We start from the raw sequence: 26,221 nt of genomic DNA on the forward strand, positions 1-26,221 counted from the left end.
AACAGCAATTTTATATTGGGAACATTATGATAGCTGGGCTCTGTTCACACCGCTCTACCCTATTACAGTGAGTAAGGTTTGGACCAAATCAGGTCTTGGATCATGTAAGGGACTTGCTGTACCTGTGAAAACTACTAAGGTGTAGGATGGGCCAGCTATTGCTGTTATAAAGCTGAAAACCATCATTGCCTACAGACACATTTTGAGACATTCACTGCCTTGCAGATTTTGACTGTAACACTTACAAAAATATTAACGATGTCAGTGGTGCTCTGCATTTAGCTCATTGCCCTACACCACTGAGTTTGGCAGATGAGAAAGGATTTCATGTGTCAACAAATTAGAAAACTACAAAATGCATGTTTGTATGCACACAAATGCATGTGCACATGGATGCACATACATTTGTGTGTATTAATGTTTATGTAATGGGCTCAAGATACTCCACCGTTCCTCTGGTTGATTTGATTAGCTTAGCTAAGCGCTAACCCTCAGGGGCCTGCTGCCTCCTCTGTGAGATTAACGGAGCACAGCCACCGTTTGAATATGAATTCACCATGAATATGGATGTGAATGAATTTGCTAACGAGTGGTTGCATTCACGTTGTTAAAATGTGTTGGTAAAGAGTGGAACTTCTAGTGTAATATCCTCCAGCAGTCACACGGTTCTGAGTGCGTTCCAGGATGCTTCTGCTCCATTGTTTAAAGTTGGCGGTTGTTGGAAGCCTCATCTGAGAATAAAGGGGGGGGAACTTTCTCACTTCAGTATCTGATAACCCCTTTTAATATGGATGCACACCACCATCCGAATGTATTTACACATTATTTTATGTACAAGAGCATACACAAATACTGGCACTTACGGCCTGCCATGTGGCAGGGCTTAACACTTACACAACTGTAAAAGACATACTGTGTCCTGTGTGTGCAATGGTAGAATAGTGGCATTGTTGAGTTACTCTTTACTCCACCCATACAAATTTTTCATGCTCTGCCAACTAATCTTTGGCAACGATCTTACCATTTGTGCAGCACAACTGGCTGTAGTAGCAAGCACAGAAGCTACACTTCACGTGACTGGGCGTCCATGCTGATGGCTCATACATAGCATCAAGTACGTGGAAGAAAGACCACGCAGGATAAGAAGCTGTAGATTATGTTAAGTATCAACTTAATCAAAAGGCTCTAAGAATGTTATCTGCACAGAGCAAGTTGACAAGGATGTTGCACTACTTTAAGTTTTCATGGGTAACCCTGTTGTTTATAGTGCTGTATACTCTTAGCAGTCCTTATTGACAGGCATATGCAAAGAACGGCTAAAGGAGATGGGGACTTCATGGATACCGGTTTAAAGATTACCATCACACCCACCTCATTAGCATGCTAATCACGGCCTCATTATTTGCAATGGGAAACAGAGATTTAGTTAAAATGTCTGATGTAGTGGATTTGAGTGTAGGATGAATGCCACGGGCTATTTTTTAAGTGCTGGTGTAGAAGTGAAAAATAAAAGTAGTGAAGCCCGGGAGGCTTAACTCAATTTAGTGAAGCAGCACCGAGGCAAGCAAGCTCATTGCCTTCAAATTCCAACTCAGGGACAAAACACTATCTTAAATCTGCTGTACAGATTCTAACAATGTACACACACACACACACACACACACACGCACGCACACACACTTGCAAGTATCTAAAAGCTTTTGTAAGTACGGACTGACGCTTCACACATGAACAGACAGAGGCAGTCGGTTTCTTCCTCTCAGTTGACCTCAGAGCAGACGACAAACATATGCTGCCACCTGTGCCCCGGTGCCTGGGTGGCCACCTTGGGATGTGTGCAGAAAGAAGTGGGTGTGAGCGTGTGGGTGTGTTGCATGTGGGTGAGAGAGAGCGAGAGGGGCAGGGCTGGCACATGCCTAATTTCCCTCAGTGCTGGCAGCTCATACAGACAGTTGCTCCCTCATCTGCTGCCCTGCTGGATGGGTGCCTAGTGATTGAGCACTGCCCACCTCCCTTTGTCACCCATCTCCTTCAGTGATACCATTTCTGAAATGGTAACACAACACATGTACAGTTGCTAAGACTTTTCACCACTAATAGACCCGGACTCTGTCTTTAGCTTGATTCAATGTGGTGATACAGGAGCCACAAAGGAAGAGCCAAGCAAAGGCTCTAGATGACTATTCCTGGACTTGTATGCCAGTATATGCTTTTTAAGTGAGAAGGAGTAAGGAACTGGCCAAAAAACAAGGCTTTGTAGTCTGATTAAAAAGCACTGATATCTCTTGCAAGGCTTATACGTGCACATACACACACTAGAAAACAGAAATGGTCAGATGGCTGGGGCTATAACTGGTTCTATCCTCAGGGAAGTCTTTAATTGGTCACAGTGCTTTACCATCTGGGGCTGGAGTGACGATGAAGGAAAATGGTGGGAGCTCCTGTAAGGCAGGAGTAGAAAAGACAGCTAGTGCAGGACAGGGATGGAGCCTATTAGTTTTAATACTTCCACCTCCAGTAATATTGCAATCATAATATGCTTGATGAAAGCCGCTTGTAGTGTGCAAGAGGAAAAGGTGCGTGAATAATTGCGCATGTTGTATTCCTTTGCCCGGGTGCACTCATGTGTGCCTGTAGGTAGACAGAGTATTGCGTGGCAGCATCTGTGTTTGTGTGTAGAAGTGCTCTTAATTCTGGGATGTTATTGGCCGTCAGAGCAAAAGCCTGCACATGTGCTAACAACCTTCAGGACAGTAGCAACGGATAAAAACTAACAAACCCTCACTGGGATGGTGTCTGTTTATATTTCTCGTTTTCTGGGTGCAGAGTGTTTGCTGTAATTCATGTTATTTGAATACATGGCCAGATGGAAGATATTAAAGGAAGCGTATGACAGATGGAAAGACATATAAAGTTGGTCTTTAGCTGATGAAGAAGAGAAACACGGAGAAAGCGGGGGGGAAAAAGAGGAGGTTGATACCGAATCGGGAAGGGGTGGGGTAGAAGGAATATTTCATGTGTTTAGGCATGATGAGTAAATCTTTGATGCTCTAAAGGATTTCAGTCAACGATAGCTTTGCACACAGCTCTTCTCAAACGCTCTTAGGAAGATTTGTCTTTCATACTCCCACCCCTCTTCAGACTACCCCTCCTCTCACGCCTTGCCTTTTAATCTCTTGCTTACTCTCCATCTTCCATACTCACTCACTCAGGCTCATTTCCTGGCTGGTCCTCAGTAAGAGGTAGTGTCATATTTTGTGCATATGTATGCGCTCGTGTGCCCGTGCGTGTTCCTGTGCATCTTAGTTAGTCTTAAATCCCCCTCTTCTGCCTTTGTGTAAACACCGTTTCGTATTTGAAAGCTTCGTCTCACCGTGGATCCCTTTCTTATCGCAAAATTCAGCCTTTTAACTCTACGTCACCATTCTCCCGCTACAATAACAAAGCCCACTCCTTCACTCACTGCCCGTCTTTCTTTTCTTCTCCCACTTTCTCCTTTTGTTATTCCACTCCCTCTATGCCCGTGCTCTACAGCTCAAGAAAGTGAACAAATTCACATAAAGCTCATAAAAGCAAACTAGCGAGATACACTGGTGAATTTATACCAGACAAAATTGAAGAAAGAACTTAAATAAATGAGCAGAGAAAGACAATGAACACAGATGATTCCACATAGGAGCCCACATGGTACAATTAAGCAGTTAACATTAATTCATGCTCTGTGGCACGTATAATAATCCCGAGCATGCCTTGTTGGTTCTGAGGAAAAGATCTAAGTGTCTTTGAAAGAGGGCTCACTGTTGGGTTGGGGTGCTTGGATTTTTTAAGGCCACCGTTTCAGTTCATTAAAAAGATCAAATTAAATTAAAAAAAATCTTTTTACCCCAGGCATAATCATTTGATCATTGCTGGATTGTAAGTTTAACTCCATAATTCTAATTATTATTTATATTGTTATTCATACATGATATTGTGGTTATATTTCCAGTTTAGTTGTTACCTGAGAAATCTTAAATACCACAGCTTTCACCAGACTACCAGTGCTGTGTTCCTTTCTTAGACAGTGTAAAACATGGATGCAGCTTCCAGCCAGCCAAAAAAAAAAAAAAAAAAAAAAAAGAGTCTGTAAGTGTCTTAAACCTGCAGTCTATCTGAAAGCCTCCGGGTGGCAATAGCTGTGGCTGCAAAAAGACTTCCGATGTTTATGGGAAAACAGCTTCCTGACTTGACCTCTGGAAACAATTTCCTGCTCAGTTTATTGGCCTGTTTACTCATTTTTGGGTTATATCATTGAAAATGTCTAACTGATTTGTAAATCCTGGGCATGCTGCCTTAAAAAGGTGCCTTATCTATTATAATATTCATGCACATATAGGCCAACAATTTGATTGATATAAACTAATGAGCAAGCAGTTTTACAGTGAGACCCGCTCCTCCTCCTCACATCTGTTTTTTCTTTTTGAAACTGCACTGGCAGAGGTTTGGGACTTCAGAAACCAGTGGATGATGTTTTTCTTCTACTGTCTGTGGAAGTAGAGCTGGGAGGGATGCTGTTTTAGTAGTAGTGGTAGTTGTAGTAGTAAACGGGAGTCTTTCAGCCATCACAGGTGCTAAACTTTTCCTCAGCACATTCACAAATAGAACTTTCTCGTTTCTGTCCTTATTTAGTCACACACCACAGCAGTGGTAGTACATATTACAAGTTCGACAGTTTTATTGGCCAACTGTTTACATTCACTGCTGCCGTCTTCAACTGTGAGGTCAGAGTGACCTTTTTCAGTGTGAATTTGGACTTTAAGGGGGAGATCAAGATGGAAATTCTGAGTGAGAACTCGAGATTTCTGATACATATAGATGCTAATTGCTATTTCTCAAATGCTATTACTCAACTTTTATGTACACACATGCTGTTTAACCAACAATATTGCAAGAGACTCATAGTTAAAAAGTGATCTGTTTCAACAAAAAGCAGATAACTTGTGCTCCTGCAGTTGGCTACCATTTGTTCCATTTTAGCCATAGCTGTTGCATAACCCTCCTCCTGATTTGTCTCTGTTAACATTCATACACCGAATTGCTGCTCTTAACTTTTACAAGGTGTGTATGTCCTGACTCCTCTATTAGTCATGTAATGGAAGCTCAACTCGAGGAGCAATGTGGAGGCAGCAGGTGGGGCAGAGGTGTAGGTAGAGGGTTATTACAAGAAGGGAAGACTACAACTCACAAGAGACCGTGGACGTTTGTATTGCACATTCTTGGTATCAGAACCCCTGTGGTTGTTGCACAGATGGCAGGACATTCATGCTTTTGGAAAGCAACTCATGGTATGAAGTACTCAATTTTGATATTAACTTACACTTTCTTCTAAATTTTTATGTTGATGAGCATCATGCCCGTTAGTGCTGTGCATGATTCAGTGACCCATCACTGCTGAGTCACAGCTCTGGAGGAAATGTTTGGGCACACAGAGGGGAATACCTCAGTCGCTTATCCCCATCTATGTGTGTCAGAGAGCAGCTGTTCCCTCAGGCTTGACGTTCTGTGTGTTTAGGTGAGTTTATAAGAGAGGGAGAAAGTAGCAAGAGAGAGAGCGAAAGAGAGAGACCGCCCATCTTTGATGTGCATGTCCCTTCCACCTTTAGGTATAATGAGCTGAAATAGCTGCAGGGGCCTCGCTCTGTTTCTCCTTGTCTGATTTTTTTTTTTTTTTTTGCACAGTGTCATACTGAGAGGATGCCACTCATTAACTAGTTTAGAATACACAAGAATTTAAAAAAGGAACTGATTATTACGTGATGTAAAAAAAAATTATTTAAGTGGGATCGAGATGCCTTCCTGTTTTCTAAGGCAAGCATGAAAAAGATGAGCTGAAGGAGAAAGTCAGCTAAAAAAAACAAAGAAAGAAAATAAGTGATAATTAGGTGCTGACAAGCAACTTGTCTAACAAAAGGAAACTCACCAGATCGTGTGGTGGAGAGGGCATAAGGGAGCAGGCTTTAGAGTGAAGGTGTTGGTGTGTAGATAGGATGAAACTTGAGTGAGGAGAACAAATGGGACAGAGCCCAGACATTCATGGCAGAGAGAGACAAAAGAATGCTTGAGAGACCCCTTTATTAAACGAAGAGGCCTTTTTCCTTTCGGTCACCGTGACCTTTGTGTTACAGCGTACGACACACATCGACGCTCAAACACCCACCCAGAGTGATGTTCCAATAGCGGTAGAGCACCGACTCCTCACTGAAAATCTCATAACAGCATCTGTAAGATCTCTCATATCCTCTTACCCCTCTCAGCTCACCCCCCTGATTTCTATTTCATCTCTCTTCACATTTTTAGAAGATTGGATTTGGTGTGATATAATAGTGCAGTGCGGAGGCCTCTTTGATCGGTCAAGATAGCGTGAGATATTCCACTCATAGTGCCTGATTTGAAAAGCAAATTATCGACTAATTTGTTGTCTGCTTTAATAATTTTTCCAAATGAGGTGGTTTACACTACAGGGCTGCAATTTGTCAGCTGTGATAATAAACAATGGTTAATGCATTCATTATAATATATGAATTATATTATTTCTGCACACTCAGCTCAGAACATGCAATGCGTTCATCTGTAGAGGATATGATGGTAGTTAACAGAAGTTTGATACATTTCTTTTTAAACAGCACTTTGATGATTCAAAAATTCTGTGCGTGCTTATGAGCTCAGAAATGATGTTCATACACTTGTGTGGTAGTAAACACTATGAAAAACATAATGTTTTCTGTTATATTGAAATTATACTTTATAAATTATATTGTTTTATTGGAAAACATATATATATACATGTTCATTTTATTTTAAAAAAACATTTACATGTCTCTGACTTTAGCTTTATCAACTATTGGATTTACAAATGTGGTGTTCAGACTTCCTGAGAACAGGAAAGCTGCACACAAGCAGTAGGAGAGCACGCTCTCCGCTGAGGAGCCGTAGAAGGCCAGCAGCAGCTTCCGGTCCAGGTTAATATTCCTCAGGACACAGAGGACGTGTAGCCGCCGCTGGGCCTTCTTTACCGGGGCGTTTGTGAGATCAGTGGACATGTGGGGGCCCAGAAACCTGAAGGTGGAGACAGATTCCACTCGTTCTCCAATTATAATTAGAGAGGAGTGGACCCGTCTGTGTCTCCTGAAGTCCATTATGAGTTCTTTTGTTTTAAGGACGTTCAGCTTCAGGTTATTTTCTGAGCCTGATGAGCCCAACCACGGTGGTGTCATTGGCATGCTTGATGATGACGTTGGTTGGGTGGGTTGGTGTACAGTCATATGTGTACAGGGTGTAAAGTAGAGGGCTGAGAAGGCAACCCTGCTGAGATCCGGTGCTGTGTGACAGTGGGGGCCAAGTCGGACTGATTGAGGCCAGTTGGTTAGGAAATCTGATCCAGGAGCAGCTAAATGTGGGGGGGTCTGAATGTGGTCCAGTTTGGTGGTGAGAATGTCTGGGATTATAGTGTTGAACACTGTAGTATACAAAGAGCATCCTCATGTAGGTCTTCCTGCATCATCTGGCCATGTTTTAATGACCTGGGTGCTTGGAGGAGTTTGTTTCCTAAGGGGGATGTAGTCAGGGATGAGGAGCAAAGAGAGATGGTCAGATTGTCCTAGATGGGGGAGGGTTGTCACTGTGTGGGTCTGCTTGATGTTACTCTACACATGGTCCAGTGTCCTGTCCCCCTGGTAGGACACTTAACAGATTTCAAACATGCCTTATTAAAGTCCCCAGCAACAATACAGACACCCTCTAGATGCTCTCTCTGCTGTTTACTGATAATACGTTGGAGGTGGTTGAGTGCTGAGCTAACGTTAGCATCGGGGTGATGTAAACAGTCAGTACTGCACGTTTCTGTTTCCTTAAACAGAAACTTCCAAAATTTAGTTGAGAAGCCTGTGTGAGCTGCAGATGAGCCTGTCTGTCACAGCTGTCACAGGACACAAATCTTTAAATCTTATTAAGGTAGAAATCATTTCCAAAAAACCAGCAGAACACTTAAAAAGATGACCCAAATTACTTTTTTCTTTTTTTAAAAAACAATTATTGATTTAGCAGTTTTTGAGGAAAAAGTATCACTTTTTTAATGGGATACAATTGGGGAAAAGATCAAGCAGCTAGTCATTGCGCTTCCATCTTCAAGCCAGGGTAGTAACAGCTTGAGCACATCCCTAATCCCTAATTCTAACCCTTACATATGGAATCCAGTTTCATTAATCTGTATGCCTGAATTTATGTTTAAAGATGGTGCAAAGGAGTTCTGAAAGACTTTAAAACAGATATTTTTAGGCTGACTTTTTTATAAAGGAATTTTGTCAGGTTAGGAAAGTTTGTAAAGCCCTTGTTCCTTCAGTTTTTCCCTTAAAATTGCCAACACGCGTTTTGCTACTAAATTGTTTTCTAAGCTGTTGCCATTACATGACCTGAAAACCAAAAACAGACCATGCTAGTAATAGAACAGGAAATGCATTTCCAGAAAACTATTAAATTAACATTTTACATGGAAAAAAAACTAGTTAAACAATGTTCTTTAAAAAATTTACTGAACAAAAAGTATAACACAGAAACATAATAGTTTCCTTGGACAAGATATTTTAGGCCTGTGTTGTATAACACATGGATATGCAAAAACAGAAAACAGAATGGGTGGAAGGAGCTTGCTCCATATCTAAGATTCAATTAGGTACAGGGCTCATCTGATCAGAAGCTTATGTTGTATTATGGATGTGCCCCCTGCTGTGGACCCAGATCCCAAAATGACAGGCTTTGACTCCTGTCTTCTTCTTCTTCTTTCTTTTTTCCCCATGCTCCACCCCTCCTCTCGGATAAAGAGGGCTCTTGTGTGTCTCTTTTTCCCTCCCAGTCCTGATCCGTTCTCTGCCCTTGCTTCCTTGTTTTGTTCTGTATCGTATCCTTACTATCAGTGCAGGCTCTTGGGGACTATGTGTAGGCCTGAGTTCATCAGAGTTTGCTAGTTGTGCAGTGCTTCATGAACTTGCTAGATTTTTTTCTAGTCTCCTGAGAGAGTGCACTCGGTGTGTTTTTGTTTGTTTGTTTGTTTTAAATTTTGTTTTGATTTTGGTGCACTTGAAATTGTGCATTGATAAGTACACTATTTAAATATAGGCTACAAACACAATAATAATTTATTTATCCTGTTTTTTGTTTGCTTATTTTTTTACTTCTTGCTGTGAAATAACAAAGCATTGATGCTGATCCATGTGGTTGGGTGTATCAACCAAAAGAGCATTGTCCCTTTGTTTGTCTTTGCTTTTTTGCTCGATTTTCTTCTTTGTCTTCATCTTGCTGTCTTTCTTTTTCCTCCCACTTTACTCTCTTATCTACTCTCTCCCATTTTCTTGGTTGAACCTCTTCATCCCTCATTCTGACTCATCGACAGCTCTACAGAAAATAACAAAGGAGTGGAGGATGTGAATGGGCAGGATGTTGGGTAATAGGAATACGAAAGACAGGTGTAGGCACAGCTTCTGTATTTATATCTCTTTCTCCAACTTCCTGACCCGGTATGCCTGCAACACAAGCAGGCATACTGGGTCAGCAAGTGACGTCTGTTCAGCAAGGAGGTTGGACTTGCATGAAGTGGAGCGGCAGCTCGCCCACTTGCTTTGTTTTCCTCTCAGCAGTACTCTTAGTTTCAGAGAGTAATTAACAATAATTACCCTACTGGCTTTGCCAAATGGCCATTTGCTTTGCAGCAACACATGCACGCACACACGTCCACTCACACACACTCGCTCTCTCTCTTAAAGCTTTTACCCACTGAAAAGTGGTAACCATTTCAGCTGTGTCTAAACATCTCTAGTGCTATGTCTTGCAGTGCACTTGTGATTGACATAAAATATAGTGCCAAAAGTATTTATGGTTACACTTTGTTTGCTTTTGGGGGTTTTTTTGTTTCGTTTATTTGTTTATTTAATTATTTTGTGTGTGTTTTATATAATTAGTTTCAGTTTAGCTGTAGTCATGCTAGGGAAAATGATGATTGGTGTCCACGACACAACCAAAATTATTGCGACTGTGTGCAGTCACCTTACGATCTCCCTACTTTTGAAAAGGTTAATTGAAAGATGACGACCAGATCTGAGACCACTTGTAGTCAGTTGCCGTCTTCAACCCATCTTTGGGGCATTAAGATGGCAACAGAAGAGCAATAAGATGGAGTCGGTCTACAATCAGTTTTCAAATGAATGGGGTCAAGTTGGTAATTGCATGCAATCTGTTTGTGATAATGTACTGTGATGAATTGCAAATCTGTTGCCGTCTGTTGCTAGTTACATCAGATTTATAGTGGAGTCTGTGGGAACTCGCACCGGCGGACTGCACAAAATCCACACATAGGGCACAACTCTCAGAGATTGGGCCAGTTTTGCACTAACAAAAGAATAAACTGTTGGGTTGGCAGCATGGTGCAGCTACTGCGATAGGCTGATGGAAAGGAACAGCCACAATATTGAGTGAGAAGGTCAACTTTAATCTCACCATCATTTAAAGTAGGAACGTGTGGTCCATGATGCTGTAAAACATTTTTTGTTTGTTTATAAAATAAACAAACAAATAATGTGCTGCGCAGCAGGAAAGCATAAAAAATCAAACTGTTTTCTTAGAAATCTACTGTAGTGTAATACTTACTAATTCTTTAAACTGACAACACATTGTGTGTTACATTTAGACATTATTTCAAATTAAATACAGATGGTAAAGGCAAAACTAGTCAGTAATATCAGTAAGACAGGAGATTTGATTCTGGCATGTTGAAATATTTGTATTGCTGCATTTGACTCAGTGTCTGAATAGGAAAGTGTGATGCTGGGAACATTGCGCCGAGACTAATCTAATCACACTAACACAATCCAGCTAATAAATGCATTTTGACAGACATATGTTATGTAAAAGCGCCTATCGAAGGAAGTAAAAGACAGACAGAGAGCGCGCGCGAGAGAGAGAGATGTTTTCACTGTGTGCTGATCTCTGTGTAGAAATATGACTAAGAGCCTAAAACACTGGAACCCGCTCTACTAACTTTAAAGAAGAAAACAGGATGTATCCTTGTATCTGTCTTGCATTGGGATTCTCTTCCTTTCTCCCGTCAATGCTCTGTGGAGTTCAGCTCAGTTCTGATATGTTTCAATAAAATACCAATATTACTGTGGAGCAGAAATGCGTGCGGTTCAGCTCTAAATGCTCAGAGGTGAGCACTGAGTAAAGAATGACGGGGCAGAACTCACAGCTTTGAGCTATCCAACTGTGCCAGTTACGCACTGTTTCTGATAATATCTCCCCCTCTCATTCCAAATAAATACACACTTTTAGCAGCAACTATCACACACGCATTGGCCGTAAATTAAGACATGCTTTTTGGTGTTACATTTAGTTCAATTTACAGTAAATTGCCTGCCACAAACCTTAATAACTGACATTTGGGTGTTTTGTTATTTGATTGAGCAGACCAGTTGCGCTCATTGGCACGGACTGACTCGACTGATTGCAACATGTTGGCAGTGTGTCTGCATTCATAAATTAGATGGCAATTATCTGTTTTAGGCTGATTGTAGTCAGTCAGTCGGACTGAGACAGGTTGCCGCGCAGCGGGTGACCTGGGCAATAACCTTGTAACCAAAACCCTCAACCTCTGGGTGACCAGCTGGTCTTCTCAACTATTTGCAATCAGTGATGACAACAGTGAATCAGGCCTTATTACTAGCCAGTAATTCAATGTTGAATGGAAACTGTTCATTAGAACCACAGTTTGATCTTCCAGCTACACTTGAGGCCTTGGGATTAGGAGCACAACACTGATGATGATGATGATGTGGGTGGGACAAGTACTACCGCTTCACTTTCCCACCCAGATTTTATCATGCAAACATGTTTCTGTAACGTTTATGACTCTGTACAATGCCTTCAAAGAAAAGCTGAAGATGTCGCACACTGGCACCCATGATTTAAAAATGGTATCTTTGTGCGTGTATGCAGGGGTTATTTTATTTGCTGAATAGAAAGCAGGCTTTTGTGAGGACTGAAGATTTTTCTGTATCTTCCAGCATGGAGTGCTGAATGGTTGGCTCTTTACAATCCGCAACAACTCTAATGTAAAAAAGAAAACAACAACAACAAATGCACAACACTGCTGTTTGATTTGTTGCTGCTTTCTTTCGGTGAGATATCTTTTCTGGTCCTGTTACTTCCAAATCCATCCTAAAATGTAAAGATCAGGCTTCATAAATTATCATCTATTTTTCCATGTGTCATCTTTGTGAAATCCTTTTCCCCATGGTGGTGTGTCCCCATGTCACCCCCCACTTCTATCTCTATGTGACTGGACTTAAAAGGCTAGCTTGGGGGATGACAACCGTCACTCACATCAGAGAGCTGAAAGAGTAGGAAAAGATCTGGAATGGAGGGAGATGAAAGCAAAAATTGCAGATGAGGTAAAGCAGGAAGAGCGTAGTTTTAAAGATTTATCGAGGATTGACAGCTTCGCTGCCAGTCAAAAAAAAAAAAAAAAAAAAAAAAGGATAAGAAATGCAAACCATCCACACATGAAAACCTTCATCTCAAAATGTAAGATTACCTGATTCACTGGTGAAAAATGCATTTTTTGGAAATCCAGTCTCTGTCAATGTTTTGCAGAGGGTGGGGGGTATCTGAAATCCTTCACAAACCACTGAAATGTTTATTCATCCTATGATAATAAAGGCTGATTTGCAGGGAACGCATGCAGAGTGTTTTGCAGCTGAGAAATGACTGAATGTGATTTTTGATGTTTTGATGTTAATAATGAATTGAAATGAGTCACTCTCATCAATGTCAGCCTCATATCTCTGGTAGTTTTACCAGGGTTAAAAGAGAAATTCTTAAAAAGTTTATTAAAATCTTAAAAGATATTTTCCTATTTATAATATTTATAATATATTTAAATTTCAAATTTTAGTATGTGCGTGTTACATGTGTTTGTATTAATCCTATTTGAAACACATCAGCTCATGAGTCACATTTCTATATCAAGCCACTCCTGAACTAGAGATAACACCAGAAGCATCTTATCCAGGCTAAGGAGAAAAAGAACTGGACTGTTGCTCAGTGGTCAAAGTCCTCTTAGATGAAAGTAAATTTAGCATTTCTTTTACAAATCAAGGTCCCAAAGTCTGGTGAAAGCAGGGAGAGGCACAGTATCCTGTCTGTTTGAAGTTCAGTGTGAAGTCTCTCCACAATCTGTAATGATTTGAGGTCACCTGCAGATGTCTGTAGTAGCTGGTCCGCTGTAAGTTCGAAGTCGATCCACCCATCTACCAGGATATTTCAGAGCACATCATGCTTCCTGACAAACTTCATGGAGATGGCAATTTCCTTTTTCAGCAGGACCTAGCACCTCCCCACAGTGCCAAAACTACTACCAAATTTTTTTGGTGACCGTGTTATTACTTTTACTATTACTGTGCTTGATTGGGGTAGCCCGCTTGCCTGACCCCATGTGAACCTATGGAGTGGAATATGAGAAACACCTAACACAAAAATACAGACGAGTTGAAGGCTGCAAAGCAGCCTGGGAAACCTCAACGGTGCCACTCTCCTTTGATGCCAAAATTGGTGGATGTGGTTCAGGAGGTAGAGCAGGTTGTCCACTAATCGATAGGTTAGTAGGCTGGCTGCTCCAGTCTGCATGCTAAAGTATCCTTGGGCAAGATACTGAACCCCGAGTTGATCCCAATGCATCAGGTTTGAATGTGTGTGTCAATGTTAGATAGAAAGCTAGAAAGCACTTAGACACAGAAAGAAGTGCTTGCATGAATGTTGCATAAAGCAGATTGAGTTCTAAACGACCATATAAGAACCAGTCTATTTACCAAGCAATTTATGGTAAAGGATCCCCAATCAAGTACTGAAGTATATAAATGATTGGGATTGACAACATAGACAAAATGATACCACAACACTTTAGGGAAAGTTGTAATAGTGATATTTGTAGTGATACAGGGGGGAAAAAAAACTTGTTTTATTGGTGATTGCAGCTTACTGACATCAGCATGCGTAAGTGCAAACAGAATTATGTGCATTTTACTGCCACTGACCACACACTGTCTATTTCAAAGTGTGAAACTATTGCCACAAGGTGCCAGTAGCAAGTTGCTGTAAAATATTGTCACATAATAAAATTGAAATTAAAAAGTATTTTCTAACATGGCTATATCTTGGTTCAGATATTTTGTATTTTTTGTTTAAACCGGCCATCCTTTTTGTACAGTGTGACCACATCTGCAATTTCCATCCATCTTTCCGTCATACAGACCAATAACTATCTAAGTCATTTGTTTAATTTCAGGGTCGCACGTCACCTGCTGCTAGTATCTTCTGCTTGGGTGCCTTCATAGCCTAGTTGTATCCGGCAGTGTATTTTTGCTTTCAGTTTGTTGTTTCCATATTCAGGAACAGTTTTCCTGTTTGTATGAAAGTTTGTTCCAAGTTTTGTGCTTTGCTGGAGGTTGTTGAAGTGGCTTCCTTTTTGGGTTTGTTCTCAGACATGTCTGGACTTGTGTTGGTGCTGTGCATGCAAGGGAACATTCATATTGTTGATATCATGAAGAAAACGCGTTCTTTTTTTCTTCATCACACAAAACATGATGCTGGTATTATGGATATATGTGACATGGTAATTTTTGTTATTGCAAGTCTTTTCTTTCTTTCTTTTTTTCTTTTTTTAAGGAAACATTTGAATAATTTCTGGTGATATAGTGTGTATTTGTATTTATATGTATATTTATATGTATGTGTATTTTATTTCACTTTTTAAGAAATACTGTTATTTATCCCAAAAGCTGAGCTAGTACTATTTTATTGTTGGCAATACATTTAAAAAATCAATAAAATAAAGACAATATCACAAAACTAAACTAGACACCCTTAAATGAACTCCAGTGCCTGTGTTCATTGTGATGAAAATACTTTGCCTGGTCCAAAAGTGTGGGTATTGATGTTATAACAGCTCAGACAACAACTGAGGCCTTTAACTTCTGAAGTGAAAAGAAGTCAATATTTTTCTTCAATAAAACGAGTTATTTGCCCAAGCGCTGGGCTTTGGCTACACTCACAAATTCTGCTTCTGAGCTGTGTAGTCTTCAAGAAAAAACACAGAATGTCCTTAGATTCATTTCTAAAGGCTCTTGTAATATTTGCAATTAAGGACAGAACAGGTAAAATAAGTCCTCAGAAGTGTGTGTGTGTGTGTGTGTGCATGTGTGCATGCACGTTTTGTTTTTTGGGGGGTTTTTTGTATGTATGCCAGAGAATGCCATCTCACGCTGTTCCTAATCCTTTGCAGATTGAGGTCAGTGGTACTATTGGATGATCCCGGTGTATTTACAACTTCAGCCCGACTGCTGGAAAGGCTGAGATTGGCTCTGTGTTATCTGATTTGTTCTGTCCTCCCGACATATCCGATGTAGGGCTCTGATTGGCTCAGACGCCTTGAGATGAGGTCAAAAATATAAAATATGCCCACAATAAACGGGCCATCCGACAGGAGGAAGCAGCTAACTGCTTTCACCGTCCATTAGTGTGTCTACAGAAGGAATGCAAGTCGGTTTCAGGATTGTGTTGGTGGGTGCGGTTGTTATAGTAACTAATGACTGTTCTCACAGGCCCTCAGCACCATGTAGGAGGGTTGCTATGGCAATGCCAGGTTGTAGCGTAGGTGTGTTGTATGTGAGGTTGCTGTTCACTCATTGTTGACAGGAGTGTCAGAGTGAGAGGACTTTGCTACAACCAGTGTTTGAAGTGCAGAACTTTCATGTATTGAAAACACCACAGAGCAAAGAAGAGATATTAGATATTATTAATATTATTAGATATTATTAATGTTAGGGGAGTAACTTGCACTGGATTATGAAACTGATGTCCAAATTAACTAACCAACTCCAAAATTTATAATCAGCTACTAATTTATATTTTAATTTCATCTTTGAGAATCCATCATTCAAACAACACAAATTTTAGAAGAGTCCCATAAGATCACACCAGAGTGATTCTGCTGAAGTTCATAACTGATAATATTTAACAATTATTTCCCAGCAGTTACCATCATTACCACTAATTGCTCTGTTTCTAAAACTGTTACAAATAAAGTATTTGAATATAAACACTAATCCAGGCTCAGTAAGATTCCCATGTCAGTCATTTTATTATTGCAAGAAACAAACAAATATATCAGCAGGATAGCTTCATTATTCCTGCCCAAGGCTCCCATTTGCATCCCTTGCTGCTAGGCGGTTTTTCAAGCACTCAATATGACCTCTAGTGCACTTCCAAATTACCTTGAGTCAGACCTTGTCTGTGTTTTTGTAAGTATGCCACAAACTAAAGCAGAAACTGTTTATTCTCGTCTGGACTTTTTATATATCTTTACTTAATCCATTTCAGGAGGCAGCATCTTATCAGATTGTGGCCACCTGATTACTTACCGTATTTTTGTGCCATTTCTATCTCATTGTTTTCTTGTTCTTTGAGTGCTTTGTTAAACTCTGGGTAACCATATATCTAGTCTCTCTCAAAATCCTCTTTGCTTCTATGCACTTTTGTCCCTCTGATATCTGTCTTTCTTTTTTAAAAACAAATGACAGACATCACCATAGTGGCCTCTACTTGCATACATTCAAAATAATGCCAGAGTAAAGCTTTTCTTCCCCGTGCATCTACGCTTAGACACAGCAAGTTACTGAGCAGAGGCAGACTCAAACATGCTGAATTGTAATCTTCACAGTGACATTCCCTTAGGAGCGTGAATAGCCAAACACAATGCACTTCAATTTTCTGGCTTTTAAGAAGTGGTCACAGTCCCTGCATGGCAAAGCGCAGAATCCTCTGTGTGAATTATTTGCCCAATTAAATTTTGTCCAGTAACCTTTATTTCTAGCGTGATCCGCCCGCACACCCTATGACTGACCTTATTGCCTTTTGGTGTTTTTGCTCGTCTGTAATGCATTTAGTTTTGGAAGCTCAGATCTAATGCTGTCTCTATTTCAGTCTTCCTGACACACATACATAATGTTTTGCTCTGGTGCCTATCTAAAAATACCTCTTTAGCTATTTCAGGTTCCCTTTTTAAGGCTATATGTGTTTATTTCTGTCGGTGTGTAGAGTCACTCCATCTTCCTTTCTCAAATTATCACATTTTGATGTATCTTCTGCTTCCTTTCACCCCCCCTCTCTCTGATCTCTTCTGTTCTCAACCATCTGGCTTGGATCCCATCCTTTTTATTCTCAGTTGTATTGTAGATAGAAGGGGTTGGGCTGAATTTATTACAGTAAATTTATGTCTTGCTGTTTTGTATATTTACTATGCGTGATCCAAATGTTCCAAAAGTTTAGTGAGACGCTGTAAGATGACATTTTATTATGTTTTCTGTAGCCAGCCATATGGGATATAATCGGTCTGAAAGAAGTGCCAGAGGGGTCTCTGGAGGATTCTGTCTGTGTGAGATGAAAAAAAAAAAAATACCATCACCACACAGTGACATGTGAAAGTCATATATGGAAGAGGAAATGGAGGGCAGTCACCTCAGGAAAAAAGCAGGGCTGCATTTACACCTTTTCTCACACCGCATAAAATTAATAGCTAACAGTGGAATGGACTTTATCACATGTATAATAGCTGAAAACCCCCCAAAATGGCTTTTTGAGTGTATTTGGTTTTCCTTATTAATCAGCTTTCTATTTTTAAGGTATTTTTTTTTCTTTTCAGAGAGGTGAAGGGTTCATATATTATTTAAGGAAGCAGATGATGCTATTCTAAAATTGAGTAATTACAGAATAATTACCATTATACACTCTAAGTAATAATTGCCCCTGTTCTTCTGTTTGTTTTTCAGTTATTGCTGACTCTTTGACAGTAACAGCTCCGGCCCAGACTCTGTCCAAAGTGGAAGGTGACACGCTACAGCTTACCTGCGAGGTGGCTCGGACCACAGTGCAGCACACTCACTTGTCAGTAGGCTGGTACTTAAGGTCCCCGGAGGACCCAACCGCCCCGCCTCAGGAGTTAGTCACATTGTCAAGAGACTTCGTTTTGCGCTCTGGGGGGCCGTATCGGCAGAGAATGGCAGCAGGGGACCTCAGGCTGGATAAAACTGGCGCTACAGCCTACAGGCTGACCATTCACAAGCTGCAGCCAGTCGACCAGGGGCTGCTCTACTGCCAGGCTGCTGAGTGGATTCAGGACCCAGATGGAAGCTGGTTTGCTATGACCCGCAAGCAGAGCGACAAGACTCAGCTCCGTATTCAGCCCACTGGTGAGTGAATCGTAAATGGACTGCTTTAAAAAAAAAAAAAAATGTACCTTTGCATACACAGTGCAACTATCATTCAGCTCTCTCACTGAGCCATTTATCAGTGGATGAAGCTGCCGTCCAACAAGACCGTTATACTTATTCTCCATTAGCTTCTACTCGGCTCGACTCTACTCTGTTTCAGTCGTTTTCCATTACAAGTGAGTACCACCGCAATGTGGGTGGGCTCGACACAGGTCGTTTAGAACCCCAGCCAAGTGGATATTAAAAAAGGTACCTGTTACCAGGTACTATCATCTAATGGAACACCCTAAAACAGAGTTGAGCCTGGCAGAGTTGGTACTTACAAACACGGACATGAGGAACCGGGGTTTGAACCACCGACCTTTTAATTGGTGTGAAACCTAATTCCCTTTCTCTCTGCACCTCAGAGATAGGCCAAAGGGATCGTATTCTGTGGGAAAGAAAAGGAGGGGTGGTGGGCAGGGTAAAGATATTGGTTAGTGTCAGTCCCCTCTGTCCTCTTGACTGGCACACACTCATGCATGTGGGCCGGGTTCCACTGATTGCTGATCAGTATCTCCGGCTAAGCTCATTAGCTTTCTAAAAAGGGCTTAACTAAACCTCCGCAGATTCCCTACTTTTGTATTTGTGTCTGTTTGATGGGCAACATTACAAGCACATCCAAGAAAAATGTAACCAGCTCCAAATAGCGTGGGTGTTTGACACAGGAGACCTATGGCTTCCACATAAGCAGCTTCCCCAGCAACATGTGGCCCATGGTTCAGAAGGCAGAATGTGTTTTTCAGCCACTTCCTGCCAACAGTTTGTCCAGTGTTGATTGCGCTAGAGTGCACTGCTATGAGAGAGACAGAGCTTTCTTTTAATGCTTCTGCCAAATGTAAAGGAAGAGACCTATGGAAAGCGGAAAGCATTAAGGGAGTTTCCAGCTTAGGGAGGTAGAGCGGGGGTAGCAGTAACAAGGTTTGCGTGATGTGCAAGTGTGTGGGAGAAACAAAGAATGTGTTGAGTGGGCTCATATGATAATTATTTAATAGGCAGCCAACCTCTAGACCAAAAAGATGAGGAAAAAAAGGCAGCTTAATATCTCATCACATGTCCTTATAGCTTCTCACCCGACTCGAGCCCTTCACATTCATCGTCCTGCGCTCCACATACATAAAGTATCCCTTTGTATGCTTCCAAGAAAGGGCCAAAGAGATGGGTGATAAACTGCTTTGACATTAGCTCAGTTACCAAGAAGGCACGCAGTGGCGAATGTCTCATGCCAGTAAATCACTTCAAAGAGGAGTCATTTTGCTTTTCTCCATTAAGCATCAGATCCGCTCTGGACCAATGCGACTTGATGGTGCCCCAGATAGTCGTGCGTGGATGAGAAGGAGAGTGAGAACTCAGATGTAAAGCAGGTTTGTCAGATGAGCTCCTGCTACTTTAGTGAGGAGACAAAAGGCACAAAGAGCTCATCTCTAAACACCCTTTGTCACTCTCTGTCTTCCCTATAATCTATAATGGATGCAGGGTTGTTGCGTGACAAAGAGAATAAAGCAGTTGCGTTGTGCAGGCTATGAATGTAACTGCTCAAACTCAGTGTAATGCGTAAATTCATTTTGGTTTTCTTTTCACGTGCTTATTGCATGACGAAGGAGCCACTTGCACGCCTTAGGGCTGAACTGGTGTATCTGACGTTCCACCTGTCCAAGTGCATATTTGACAGAGAGCCAGGGAAATTTAGAAAGGAGAGGGAGCAGCTTCTCCATTAGACTCCTATTATAAAAGATGGAGTGGATCTCAAGACAGCCCCATCACTAGCTAATCACCCACTGCCGGCATCAGAGAGATGAGCAACAGACAGAATCTTAATGTACCATTCACTCTTTCTCCCCCCCACCCCTTTTTTTTTCCACCATACCTATCTTTTTTTGGTCTTTCCACTCATCTCCTTCCTTGTTCCCTTCTTTCACATAACCTCTCATTTTTCTGCAAACATTGCTCATCACTGCAGGTTTTTTTCCCTTCCTCCTCTCCTCCTCACTTTGGCTGCTTGTGCTTAGCATTTACTTCTTTTTTTTTTTTTTAATTACACCCCAACATGAATATGTGTTGGCTCTTTAAGATGATCTTCTACCAGATCTATACTGTATTAAATTAAAAAATAATCCCAATAATGAATGCTTAGTTTCCTAATATGTATTTAATAATATATTTGGATTTTTTTGCCAGCAACACATGGCAGAAGGCAGATTTATACACATTCATGTTTTGTATGTGTCAACAATATCCTCTTATCTCTCATCATAATTATCTCTGCGTAACTAGCTCCATACTAGGGGCAGGCTTTGACCTTTTCCACACGAGTGCATTTCTCAGAAATTCACTTTAAAGTCTTTGTAATTACTGCTTGGGGCTACCAACTCACTGAGATGTTTTGCAGCTGTCTCCGATACGTACAGAACTCAGCATCTGAACATTAATATAACAAACAGACACAAATGCAATTGCACATGCAGAGACAACAAGCATGATTTGGCCAGGTAGGGGGCCCTACCAGTGTTTATTCTGCTCTGTTGTTTTAGATCGTGCAGGAAACCAAAAGCGCGCCTGACTCTGTTTCAGACAGCTAACGAGAATTTTAATTAGAAGTGGGTTTTTTTCCTAATTGCAGAGGTGAAAACCAGAGAGGAGAGAGCAGGCCTGTCTGTTATGCCACTATCCCACCGAGTGACCTCAGCCATCTCTAATTTATATTCTTTTTCTCTGCACGAGCTGATGCCATGTTATTGCCCCATGGCTTTCCTGAATACATCAAACCCCACCTCTACCACCCATTGCTCAGTCTTCTTAACCCCTTTCTCTTGGGTAATGCATGTTCAGCTTACCAAGAAAATGAAGCAGCGCTGTGCGCTTCGGTTTCGAGCTGCTTTAATTGAAATCTCTGTGCATTTACTAGCCTTTAACCTTGTTGTTTTCATTTGTTTTCCTTTCGTTCAGACCGAGATTTCAGCATCCAGGTGAGCACGGAGCGACGGTCCTTCACGGCCGGTGAGCCGCTGGAGCTTCGCTGCACCATTGAGGCACAGAATGTCCCCGAGCGTTTCTTCTCGGTGTCATGGGTCTTCAGCAGCTCACCGGTGGCCGTGGTGGGCCCCAGTGCCGTGCCTACTCTGGGCCCCGATTATGTCGCCCGGGAGGCCGCCGGTCAAATGACAGTGCGCAAAGAGAGCGTCAACGTGCACCTGCTCAAGCTGCAGCATTTGCGCCCTGAAGATGCCGGGAAGTATATCTGCCGCGTAACAGAGCGGGAGAAGACGCCCACGGGTGACTTCATCGACCGCAGCAAGAGATCCCGCAATGTCCAGATCACAGTCCAGGCACTGAGTGAGTAATAATCTATTCACTGAAGCCAGTTGTGTGGCCGTCCTGTCCTTAGTTGTCAAGTTCACTAAGAATGATGACATTTTGATAATGGCTGTTTTATCTTCACTTAGTCCACATGTAATATCGTGCTGTGATCCTCTGCTGCGTTTCTCTGCCACCCCACCCCACCTCCCCGTGTCCTGTCCTTCTAAGGGTGGCTATAATGGATAGCTGCAGAGGTTCTATTGTTAGCTGTGAGTAAGAGGGAATGGGATAATGCTACTCTTATTCCTGATGTATTTTCTGTTTGAGTGGATTGCTAAGGATTGGTAATGCAGCATTATGGTCCTTCCCATTTCCTTGGCTTAGTGGGGGAGATGGGGAGGGTGGGTAACACTATAGTAGGATAATGGAGAGCAGAAGAGTCCTGAGTGAAGGAGGCTGAGCTAACAGCCATGAAATGAAAGTGTGGAGAAAGAAAAGAAGCAGAGAATGGCATCTAGCTCTCCAGGGCCCTCTAAGTGGCTCCCTAGGCTAAATTAATGTGTTCTGCTGGGGCAAACCTCCTCAGCTGGGTTAAGCAGGGCTAGCCAATGGGGTGATGTCAGCCTTGCAGCTGATTGATACAAATATACAGTTAAACCTTTAAAACCTTGTTCCCAAATCACTTCTGGTGGTTTTTCTTCTACACACTCATAGCATCTGTGTCATATGCTGCCTTCCCTTGTCTCTCTGTGCTACCATGCCTCTGAGGACTAGAACAGTGCATGGAGCCAGCCAACTGATACCAGCATAATAAAACATAATGGCCACAAAGTAGTATCTCTGCTCAAGCAGCCGATGCTACCTTATTCTGACCGCTCTGCAGCTCCTGTTAAATCACCCCAAAACAATGGCCCAGAGCCTGCAGCAGTCTCTTGGGAATATCTCTGTATGGAAGGTTTGTTTTTCCAACAAAAGACCCTAATGCCCTATAAAGGATGTTTATAGGGTTTACACAAGATAATGGGCATGGTTATTGGTGGAGAACTTTCATGAAACACAGCAGTAGTGTTTGGGGAGCGTGTGTGTCATACGCAGACTTTCCTTATGCCTCCTTTCTCTTACGTTCAGGCACAGACACACAGTTCTAAGATGTGCTTCATCACTTTAATTTGTGGAATTGGGGGAGAGCTGTTAATGGGTTGCGACAGGGGTTTATAGTTGATGATTCAGCGGCAGGCAGAGGTTACAGCGAAGGAAGAACAGGGGTAAACACTCATGACAAATGAATGTTGATGGATGGAGTTTACCTTTGCAATGAGAGAGGGAGGGAGAGCCCACTTGCCAGACTGAATCTCTATCATAAAGATGGAAGGGACAGGTGATACGGTGGGGAAAGAGAGTTGGGGCTCTTTGGGATTGGAGAGAAAAGTGCATTCTGTTCAGCACAAAGGAGAAGGAGCTGGTGGGTAAAAAACTTGGAAAAAAATAAAATAACAGGGAAAGGAAAGTTGACTAGACCAAGAGATTTTTAAGAGTAGGCAGGCAGATATATCTACATGTTACAATCTATTCTTAGCTGTGTAAGAAAACTATGAAGCCATAAGAATGAAAGACAAAAGAAAAGGATGAAGCATTTTCGCTTTTTTCAAATGTGAATCTGATAGAAATAAGAATTGAATTCATTTCATATTCACAGAGGACTCATGCTTATTAGGAGGGCCGGTGAGCTGAGAGGGAAGCAGCAGAGCTTGGCCTAAGGGAAGGAGGAAAAAAAATGTGAGAATTCTTAAGCCACACCCCCCCAAGAGAGCGCACTAGCTCCGCAGAGGGGAGGAGAGCTTATGGGTCAACCAGAGCTCCGTGATGTTTGATGGATGCTGAAGTGATGTGAGTCTAGATAAAGCAGAAAAACAGAGCAGAAGAGTCAGTAAAGACTTTTATCCTTCTCCTCTGAAGTGCCACTGAGCCCTGTGATCTGAACCTTCTTTCCTGTGCGTATTAAGGACTTGGTGAACAAGCTTCACAAGGTTCAGGAAGAGAATCTCAACCCACACACACACACAAAACTTATCAGTGTGTCTACTGTGGCTGTCACTCTGATGTGCCTGGGGCCAGTTACAAAACTGCAGTATCTTACCCTCACACACATGCTTCCATACACACTCATAAGCATGCAAACAGACGCACACAGCACTTTTGCAGTGTTGCACTCCAGGGAAAGGCTCAGCAATTTGATTTATTGCCCGTGGCCACCTCTGCTCTCTGAATTGTTTGACACAGAAAGAGTTATTCTAGCTATCTCTTGGATTCAGTTTGAGAAGGAGTTAAGATTTTGGATAAGTTCCTGTGTCCTAAAATCTGTATCAAATATAGTAGCTAGAGCCGATCACTTTTACTTTTTTTCTCGCTTTCTTTCTCTCTTTTTTTGGTCTTTTTGTGTATTTAAACCCTAATCGACACTTACACATCATTAATTTCCATCATTTAATTTCTATGAGCACAGTGACTGTGCTGGTGCAGTCATAGCTCTGCCTTGATGTGTGTTTTGTAAGCAGCCAATATTTTATCAGGATTGGGAACTAAACATGAATTATACAGCAATTTTCATACAAGGAAAAACATTCCCACTACAAAATGACCAGCCCCAGTCTTTTTTTTTTTTACTATGGAACTGGTTTCCAGATTTGGACCCAGCGCTGCACTAGTGGAAAAAAGATGAAAATGTTCTGAAAAACCTCTACTTTACACAAGTGTAGAGATTGTAGCAAAATTCTGGCATGGGAGTAAAACCTGTGGAGAGAAGTACGCCTAAAAAGATGTACAAATGCATATGCTATGATCCACAAGTGTAAAGATTTACAAATGTGCACAGTAATTTATGTGTAGGCTTTGAGTACTCACAGATGTGTGGTTCAATCCACGCACAAATGCAAAGTAAAACTATTTAATTTTATTTATATTATATTTTTCCAGAACTGAATGAATACTGATCATTTACACAACTTTTTAAGTTCAGTTTCACAGCTCTGATCATTTTCTCTTTCAAACAGCTTTCTGTGCATTTAAATGTCTAAAACTACAAGTAACATCCCTTTTCTAAAAATAAAAATATTGGGAAAATCAGTTTTTTTTTTAAATCTACAAATATAAGTCTCGGTATTGGTATCAGTCTTAGTTACCAACTGATAAGATTTTTAAGTAAGGTTTATTTATATAGCACTTTTCAAGAACAAAATTCACAAAGTGCTTTACAAAGCAGAAGTATGTATACACCGAGCTGGCTGACACGTTGGCATGTCAATCGAAACTAGTGCCAGCTTCCCCTCACACCTCTTGATTTGATATACTCGTTAGCCTCATGATCAACCAGTCATTTCCAGTCAAATTAAAAACAAAACAAAACAAAAAAAAGAACAAAAGGGCCCGGTGGCTTTCAAGAGAAGTGGGAGGCAGAGTATCTGATCACTAACATCAAAGGGTAAACCTCTTTGTCTTGTGTGCGGAGCCGATGTGACCATAATTGAAGAATATAGCATAAGATGACACTATGAAACAAAACACCAGGACAAACAGGAGGATTTGGACAAACAGCAGAATCTTCAGAAGGCAGGAGAGATGAAAAGAAGTTTGGTGTCATGGCAGACTGTGTTCACAGAAGCAAAATTTCAAAGAGAGGCTGCTGTTAAAGCCAGTTTTATTGTGGCAGAAGCAAGGGCCAAATCCGCCCGGTGACGAAGCGAGGAAGAGTTTTTGAAGCGCTGCATAGTTAAAGTGTGCAATCCCAGACAAAAAGCGAGCGTTTTTAAATACTAGGAATACTGTTACCGATTGTGTATGTGAGGTTGCCACCAATCTGCAAAAACAGCTGATGGAAAAAGGAGAGCAAATTCCCTTCCTGTGACACAGCTGATACTGCCCAGCTCTCAATCTTCACGCGTCGAGCTGACTCCAGGGGAACTGTTGGGAATTAAATCAATGCAATGGCACAACTACGGGAAAAGACATATTTGAAGCAGTTATCGAAGTGCGTAACTTAAATGAAGCTGCTTTGGGGGAACGCCAAAGGAATGACAACAGATGGACCGCCTGCGATATGTGGTGAAAAGAGTGGCTTAGTGGACAGGGTGTGGGAGAAAGACGCACTGGTGAAGTCACAGTTTATCACTGCCTTATACACCAGTAAGTGTTGTGTGGTAAAACCCTGAAAGTGGAACATGTAATTAGCCCAGTAACACCAACATTTATCATTATATGAACCAACGGTTTAAGAGATGATGTCTGGACATGAAGGCATGCCCTATCACACAGAAGCGTCATGGTTAAATGAAGAGAAAGTGCTGGAAAGATATTTCAAGTTGAGGAGACTTTTCAGTTTATGGAAAGCAAAGGGGAAGATGCCAAAGAGCTCCTGGATGAAAAATGGCTGCGTGAGTTTGAATTTTGGTGCGAAATACCAGTTCACTGTGGTAGGGGCAGCTTCAGGGGTAGGGCCATGTGACGAGGAAACATGTGAGAGCTTTTAAAGTCAATCTGGCCCC

The 26,221-nt window shown here is 41.6% G+C and overlaps 1 protein-coding gene across 3 annotated transcripts in view; it reads left to right on the forward strand.

Moving 5' to 3' along the window:
- Window positions 1–26,221, forward strand: part of igsf3 (immunoglobulin superfamily, member 3) — a 79,017-nt gene that overhangs the window by 29,244 nt on the left and 23,552 nt on the right. For all 3 annotated transcript variants that reach the window (XM_031738620.2, XM_039600306.1, XM_039600307.1), the window contains 2 exons: window positions 17,907–18,326; window positions 21,333–21,719. In XM_031738620.2, coding sequence (XP_031594480.1) covers window positions 17,907–18,326; window positions 21,333–21,719 — 807 coding nt within the window. The remainder of the gene's footprint in view (window positions 1–17,906; window positions 18,327–21,332; window positions 21,720–26,221) is intronic.

This window comes from Oreochromis aureus, linkage group 16 (genome assembly GCF_013358895.1).
Source record: "Oreochromis aureus strain Israel breed Guangdong linkage group 16, ZZ_aureus, whole genome shotgun sequence".
Classification (NCBI taxonomy): domain Eukaryota; kingdom Metazoa; phylum Chordata; class Actinopteri; order Cichliformes; family Cichlidae; genus Oreochromis; species Oreochromis aureus.